Source organism: Macadamia integrifolia, chromosome 13, assembly GCF_013358625.1.
Source record: "Macadamia integrifolia cultivar HAES 741 chromosome 13, SCU_Mint_v3, whole genome shotgun sequence".
NCBI classification, from domain to species: domain Eukaryota; kingdom Viridiplantae; phylum Streptophyta; class Magnoliopsida; order Proteales; family Proteaceae; genus Macadamia; species Macadamia integrifolia.
The window spans coordinates 7,107,668-7,115,979 of record NC_056569.1 but is presented as its reverse complement, the minus strand read 5'-3'; the positions used below and the strand labels follow the sequence as shown (position 1 = coordinate 7,115,979).

General features: G+C 35.5%; 1 protein-coding gene across 1 annotated transcript; it reads left to right on the top strand.

Annotated features, from left to right (window-relative positions):
• Positions 1-1,891: 1,891 nt before the first annotated feature.
• Positions 1,892-6,956, top strand: LOC122058658 (protein BOBBER 1-like). Its single transcript, XM_042621304.1, has 6 exons — positions 1,892-2,412; positions 5,182-5,354; positions 5,480-5,528; positions 5,854-6,020; positions 6,371-6,454; positions 6,550-6,956. The coding sequence occupies exons 1-6, from the start codon at positions 2,016-2,018 to the stop codon at positions 6,586-6,588; spliced, it is 909 nt and encodes a 302-aa protein (XP_042477238.1). The 5' UTR covers positions 1,892-2,015; the 3' UTR covers positions 6,589-6,956.
• Positions 6,957-8,312: the final 1,356 nt, after the last annotated feature.

Below are 8,312 nucleotides of genomic sequence, written 5' to 3'. Positions count from 1 at the left end.
TTGGTTTGAGATAACAGAGAACGGATACAGCAGTAAGCAGATGGTGTTTTTTGTTAGGGTTGTTTCGCTCACTGTGCCTCACTGCATTTCCTCCCAAAGGCTTCTCTGATCTCTCTCGGGAGAAACGATTCCTGGTTTTAATCCCGGCCGGAGTCAATCGATTCAACCATTTGCCCAAAAAATGGTTCAACCATTAATAGGGTCATGGGTCATTGGAGCGCCTACTATGATGAGCATTTTAAAGCAATCCATCAATTTACCTGAAAAATAAAAATAAAAAATATAGCAATCCATCTCATCGTGATTTGTGATGCTTTTTTTTTTTTTTTCTTTTGGGGGCATGATTGAAAAGCAACATATTTACAAGAATGTCATTGTTTCAATGTTCATAAATATGATAACAAAGGAAAATAAACTAACCCTAACATGAATTGGATGCAAGAAAATATATAAATGAAATCTACATGATTCCATCATAAAATCATGAAAATAAAATAAATATAGAGAGAAACTCCTAAAATACCCATTCATGTCAAATCTAGCATAATATATAAATAATTTAAAAATATATATTAGGATGAAAAAACATATTTCAAGTTCTAACTTGACCAATTTCAAAGATCACAACAAATAACACAATCAAGAAAAATAAAAATATTTCAAAATTCGTGAGTAAAAATATCCTAATTTACTAAAACATTGTTAAAGATAAAATAATGGAAAATAAAATATTGGTGCGATGCCAAAATTACAAATAAAAAACATCATAATGATGATTTTAAACCTATGAAAAAAAAATCAACATTTTGATATGAGAATCCAATAAACTAATAAATATATGGTTCTTCTTCTCTTTTTTTTTTTTTTTTTTTTAACAATTGATATATAAAAAATGAATGAAATTATAGATTATTCTATACAAGGACAAAAAAGCATAAATATATAGCTAAAATCAGATAACAAATATGGAAAATTAGAGATTGAATAATAGGATCTGAATACATTATAAACATGATGAAATTACATCACATCTGCCCAGTAGAGACAACAATGATATACATGGAATGTCAATGTAACAAATCAACTAGTTTTCAATTAAAATGAAATAAAAAATACAAAAATACAAAACAAAAAAAAAATATAATATACTCATAGAATAATAAAATCAAATAATAAGAATCCCAGAAGAATTACACAACTCATATTATAGTGATAATAAGTTGCTATAATGAACGATCAAATAGACTATCTTATGCAAATAAAGTTTTTTTCACTCAATTTTAAGATCCCTTAAGATGTGCGGGTGATCCCAAACATGGTTTTAAAACTCGGATCAAATTGGTTGGTATTGTTCATATTGGCTGGTATCAACCTTGACAGATCTTTATCATCCACAGGTAAGACATAATATCAAAATGATAATAAACAAATATTTTTATTAAAAAAAAAAGGGGTAATTCCATCTTATACGGTTTGATCCATAGCGATCTAGATCATTATAAGCCTTGATTGATACTGAGATTTTAAACCTTGTTCCCAAATCATATATGTGAAGGTATCACCTTTATCTTAATTAAGATACTAGACTCATCCAAACCCATTAGATATGTCTATCCAAACATCAATGCCTCAAAACCAAAGTATGAGGTGTTGAATCCAATTCCGGAATTTGAGCTTAATTGGAGCTCTAGATATTAAGGTTAGGCTGTTAGACCAACAACCTTAAGCTCGGGTTAAGTACTAGTTGTATCGGATTATGATTGGGTCGGTTAACCCGACTAAAACCCGACCCACTGGAATCACCGACCTCAGCTCTCCGAGACTCCGACTTCTTCTCATTCTGGGCTTTCTAGATTCTCGAAGAGTCTCTCCTCGATTTCTATTTAAAGGCTCCGTCTCCACATTTCAGAAGCCGTAGTTCACTTCTCCTTGCTTCTCCCGGATATCCCAAAAACCCTACCACAGAAAGTTTTCACTAATCCAGTACTCTTCGTAGCTTCTGATACTTTTTGGTCATGGCGATTATATCCGACATTGAAGAAGATCAGGAACCCCAAAAGGCTTCAACCTCTTCCCCTTCAGAATCCTCTGCAGGTAAATACGATGATGTCCTGAAACCGATCCTTGATAAACAAGGTCCTCTGGGTCTAATGGAGACAGTTGTCGACTTCGTTCGTCGGAAATCGGATCTGTTCAAGGACGAAGCAGTGGAGAAGAAGGTTTCGGCCATTCTTTCTTCTTTGAAAGAGAAGGATGCAGAGGAGAAAAAGAAGGCTGAGGAGAAAAGGTTGAAGGATGCTGAAAAGGCGGAGAAGCGTTTGAAGGAAGTGGAAAAGAAAGCTGACTCTAAAGAGAAGGAATCAGCACAGGAATTGAAGGCCGAGAGCAAAAAGGAGAACGGAAACGTGCGAGGTAGTTTCTTTCTATTTCAAAAAATTTATATGTTTCTTTCGTATGTAATCAATTTATGACTGTTAAACCCTAACAAGCTCGTTTCGCTTTAATGATATACCTTGTATTTCTGAATAATTAATTAATCTTCATCTAGTGGCATGGGGGAATTTAGTTCACCGTGTCATCTGTTTTGCATTGTGGAGGATGTTCAATGGGAATTTTATCTTTGGATTGACTTTCTGCTACTTATTTTGCTGTGTTCACTTATTTGCACTGTGCAGATTGTTGATTGAGCAGTTTATCTGATGTATTTAGCATATTGTGCATATTTGTTGTACTTGTTGTCACTGTATTTCGGGTTTTTTATTTTTTGTTGGGTGTGTTGATAGTTTATATGTTGTATTTTTCATATTGAGCATATTTGTTGTACTTGTTGTGACTCTGTTTCGTTATTTTTGGTATAATATTGGTAGTAACTACTTCACTGTTAAAAGGGGGAACTTTAGCTGCAAAGTATTAACTTGATTTAGGGTTTTGCATATGTGAACAAATGAATTACAGCATATATCTCTATTTTTGTACTCTGTTAATTTAAGTGCTAGTATGTACGTGCATTATCTCTTTTTCTCTGTGGTACCCTAAAAATAGAGTGTTTTGTGTTTTGCATCCGAGTTCCATAAGTAGGAAGCCAATGATCCCTCTCAAACACAAAACTGGTGGACCATTATTACTTGCTATGTTTTAACTCTCTGAAGGCTCAATTTGGCCTGAGAATAGAATGTTAGTGTCAATCTGTTAAGCAAAATAAATGAGGGGACAGGTATAGGAAACAAGAGGTTTGAGAGAGAAATAACTTTATTGTGATATTCCTTGGATATCACAATAGACTATTTACTATTTAACTCATATTGGGCTATTTCATGCATGGTTGTCACGGTGTCTAGGCAAGGGGCCTGCCTAGGCGTACACTTGCTGTTGTTTCCTAGGTGCCTTGACCACTATGATTTCATATATGACAACTTTTATAAGTGATTTGAAATGCCTGAATCTATTCCATTTACCAAGGTTTAAAAAGTCAAGATCAGAATCGATGAAATCAGCCGATTTGCATTGGAACTTGATTTTCAAATCCCTTTTTGGAATCAGTCATGGATGCATTTAGATTTTCATTTTCTTGCCACTTTTCTTCTTTTAGTTTGTAAAATAGTAGAAAATCAATTAAACTTATCTCTCGTAGTTTGATCTACAAGAACTCTGAATAAAAACTCCAAAAAATAAAGACTTGGTGGAATTTTTTTTGATGCCATATGATTTGAATTGGAAGCGATGAAGTTTGATCCCATGTCTGATCTTGGGTTTTTGAACCCTGATTGTTGGTTGGATTAAGTCATTAGCTTAGAATATCACATGAAAATTAGCATATTTGTCAAGGCACCAAGGTGGGCACCTTGATGGTGTCTCCTGTGTCCATGCCCCCCACCTCAACTCCTTGCGTTCAGGTCACTAGAAGCTCATTCTCGTCCCAATTTAAGGGGGTTGGCTACAAGGATTCGTGCAAAGCAAAAATGAAGAATAAAATAAAAGGAAATGATAAAGGGAAATGACAGAGAGATGATAGTAAGAGGGAAGAGGCACAACAATAGGAGAAACTCAGCTAAATGGGGTCGGCTTCATTTACCTTTGCCTTCCAATAGGGTCTATCCGAGGTCATACGTGGGACAAGACCTAGTCTGCGCATGTCATTCCTCACAACTTCTTCTATGGTCATTTTAGGCTTGCACCATGATCTTTTAGCACCCTCAATTGTTAGCATATCACTCCTCTTTACTGGGGTGTCTCAAGCCTCCATTGAATATGATTGTACCACCTCAGACGACTTTCTCGTAGCTTGTCATCAATCAGGGTCATTCCCAAATCAGTTATTCTATGTTCATTCATTTATAGTTTTGCCGCACATCCATCATAACATCCTCATCTCTGCTACACATTACTTATCTATATTCCACTTCTTAATTGCATAACACTATGCCCCATATAACATAGCTGGTCGTACTAAAATTACTAATAGCGGGAAAGGTTTAAAACCAGAATCAGGAGCGGGAGTGGTCTGCATCAATTTTGATTCATTGGAATGGGTTCAAATTGGTTGAAACCCTAGAAAATGGTATCAAGATGTAGAAGCAAGGATTTTCATAGATCTTTAGTTTTTATTTTTATTTTTATTATTCAGAAGTCTTGTAGATCTAACTACAAAAGGTAAGTTTCATTGATTTTCTGCTATCAACTGACTAGAAGAATGGAAAATGTCAAAAATGAAGATCTAAGTGCATTCATGGCCGATTTCGAAAAAGATCTTTGAGAATATGGCATAATTAGAATTGTGGTTGGTCAATTCTGATTCAAATCAGCTGCCGATTTTTGACCCAATATGATGCTGCCAGTGGACATCATTTTTTTCTAATGTTGATTTTGATTTATTTTTGGGGTGTTTGCTATGTTTCTATGGCTGTAATGCTTTTGGAATCAATTTGTTATGTGAAAAAACATTCTATAATAGTAAAAGTGTATCAGAATGTCCCAACTCCTTCCTATGTTTCATTGTCAAGGAGTTGTTGTCATTGAGATTCATCAATTCAAGTAAAAACAGTCCATTGGATGCACCGCTGTCTATGTTCTCCACCATTCTGCTGTTTTAAACGTAGCAATTGATGTTTCACATTCCTTTATCTGGTATTATTAAGATGACCACTGCATCTCATGTCTTTCGTTCTTGTGAACAATGAGCAGAACCTAACAAGGGAAATGGTTTGGATTTTGAGAATTATTCCTGGACACAAACCTTACAAGAGGTCACAGTCAATGTTCCAGTTCCTACTGGAACCAAATCAAGATTTGTTGTTTGTGAGATAAAGAAAAACCACCTGAAGGTTGGACTTAAGGGCCAACCTCCCATAATTGAAGTAAGTTCGTGATTTGTTTCTGTTGTGCTAGTCAGACTAATTATTTTCTGTTAAATACGGATTATATTTTTTGTGCCAAATGTTTTATTTTTTGTACTCTGACATGAATGTCCAAATAATTACAGGGGGACCTTTACCAACCTGTCAAGGTTGATGACTGTTTTTGGAGTATAGGTATGTAACCATTACCATGCTGTATTCTTGCCAGAACTCTGTGAAGTATCAAGTCTTGATGCCCAACTCTAATCGCTATTTTGCTTCTTACCCAAAAAAAAGGCTATTTGTGTTGAAATAGTCATTGAGTGTCTAAGTGCATTACTTTTAAGCATCTGTTACATAGCACGTGTCTGATAGCTTTGACACATGAAGTTTTTTGGGCATTCTTTGGATACAATTTCACTATTGTTATAAACAAAGTTGTCTCTACTACGCATGATCTATTAGAAACAGAAAAAATATCTATTAGAAACAAACTCATCACCAATTATATTTCCCCCAGAGGATTCGAAGTCTATTTCTGTCCTTTTGACAAAGCAAAAGGAGATGGAGTGGTGGAAGTGTGTGGTGAAAGGCGAGCCTGAAGTTGATACTCAGAAAGTGGAGCCTGAGAACAGCAAGCTGTCTGACCTAGACCCTGAGACCCGACAAACTGTGGAAAAGATGATGGTAATATCCTAACACTCGATTCTATTTTTGTGTTTTTTTTTTTATTTAAATTTTTTTTTTTTTTTTAATGGTACTTCTCTCCCTTTTTTTTCAGATGAGGCTATGGAAAATCTAGATTACCCCTCTCCAGATTTACATTTTAGGGCGTGACTTGGGAACTTTAGATAACACCTTGCCCTAATCTAAATTTAGTCCAATCGAGTTCGAACTTTAGAGTTGTTGTAGAGTCCTTAATTTGTTGGGCTTTAGTTATTTTAGTTTACATATTACTGGTGGTTCAACTTCTGTCTATCTTCTCTCTTCTATCTGGTACCTAATTATTTGCTTTCATGCTGTTCCCTGTATTGCAGTTTGATCAGCGACAGAAATCCATGGGTCTTCCTACCAGTGATGAGACACAAAAGCAAGAGATTCTCAAGAAGTTCATGGCTGAGGTAAAAAGAAACACACACACACACACATTCACGGAATTTTGTTACATTTCTGTCTAATATTGGATCTGATTGCCTTTGCTCTTTGTTGAATGCAGCATCCGGAGATGGACTTCTCAGGGGCAAAGATAGCATAGACTTGATTCTATTGATACATACTTCTGCGGTCACAAGGACTTGCTCTCCCTATCTTCCTATCCTTTGGGGAGAAGTTGCATGCTGGCTGATTTTTTGTTCAGTTTAAAGCACTAGTTGAGGGGGTTTTTGGTCATATACTTCAGAAAGGTTAATGTTTGATTTCTCAGCTTTGTGTTTAGTATTTTTTGGTGTGTCCTGTTCAAAGATGGTACAACCCTCCTTTTTGCACTAGAATCTGTTAAACGCTGCTAATTCACACCCTGCGTAGCAAGCGTAATGGAGTGTTTCTATTGCCTTTTCCTTAGTTGGCAAGAATGATGGAACTTAATAGTTAGAAAGGAAATTATAATTGGGATGGTTCAAGTGATTCTGAGTTTAGCCCCAACTAACCTAAGTACCTGGTACCAACCAGAAGAACATCTACCAAACTTTTAGACGGGTCTATGCATGCGGTGTGGGATATACTCTACAACATTGTCAGATACTTTAATGCCATGAATTCTCTTATGCTTCAGGACTACCAGCAGGTGGGTATTGTGGTTACAACGTTTAGACAGTTCCAAAACCCTAGTGTCTGAAGTTTATCAAAAGCATTGTGTTATAGAAGGCCAAAAATAAGGTCTAGAGTTAGTTGATGTTGGATTATTGCCGAAAGTTTGAAGATTCATGGCTTATGATGATCTCATAGAGTTCCGTTGGCAATCTTTTTGAACACTCAACAGCAACCCTGATTGGTACTGGGGCAATGGCCAGGTTGCTAAAAATAAGGGAAAGGTACGGGCACATGGGCAGGGTGCCGAAACCTGTGTTTGTCTCACCCTCATTTCCAAGGAAATGAGCCCCCTTTTGCGTTCCGTGTTCCCGAATGTGTACATCAATGGCTTCAATTAGGACAAAAGTAAAGTATTGGGTCGAACTCTTCTTTGATGTCCAGATAATAGATATGATTAGTCATCGATTCCAAAGAAATGGTAGAAAAATGGGACCTATTATAGGATATCACATGGCCCCACTCCCTAGAAATAAAAATTGATCACAAATACGGATTATGATTGGGTTGGTTAACCCTAAAGTACAATCCAACCCACTGCAATTGCCCTACGCATGGCTGCTCCGGCATGACCCGATAAGGGTTGTTTTGGATAAATTATAATATTTTATTTTCTTTTGTTTTATGTGGATGGTCCATACGTAGGAGTTCATAGTTTTCCTTGTTTAATTTTTTTTTTTGGTAGGGGGAAACTTTATTGAATAGGGTTGCATGAAACCCCTCTTCAAAATTGTATTATTCTATTATGCCATGAAACCCCTCTTCAAAATTGTATTATTCTATTATGCTTTGATTTACTTTCTCAAACAATAGGTTTACGGTAAGCTTTCTACCAAAAAAATGGTTTACGGTGAGCTAGCGGATAACCATGCTTTGATTTACTTTCTCAAATTGTATTATTCTAGAATCTCAGGAGAATTTTATTTTTCCTTTTTAAAGGTTCAATAAAATTTAGGGGCTAATTTCTATCCAAAAATATTTTTATGCTGACATTCCTTTTAAAGTATTTTATTTATTTTTTATTTTTTTTTATTCGAGGTATGTTTTGATTTATTTTCTAAAATTGCATTGTTCTAGAATCAAAAGAATTTTTTTTTTTTCGTTTAAAAGGTTCATTATAAATATTACTCCATGCTTCCATCCAAAAATGTTTTCACAACATTCATTTAAAAG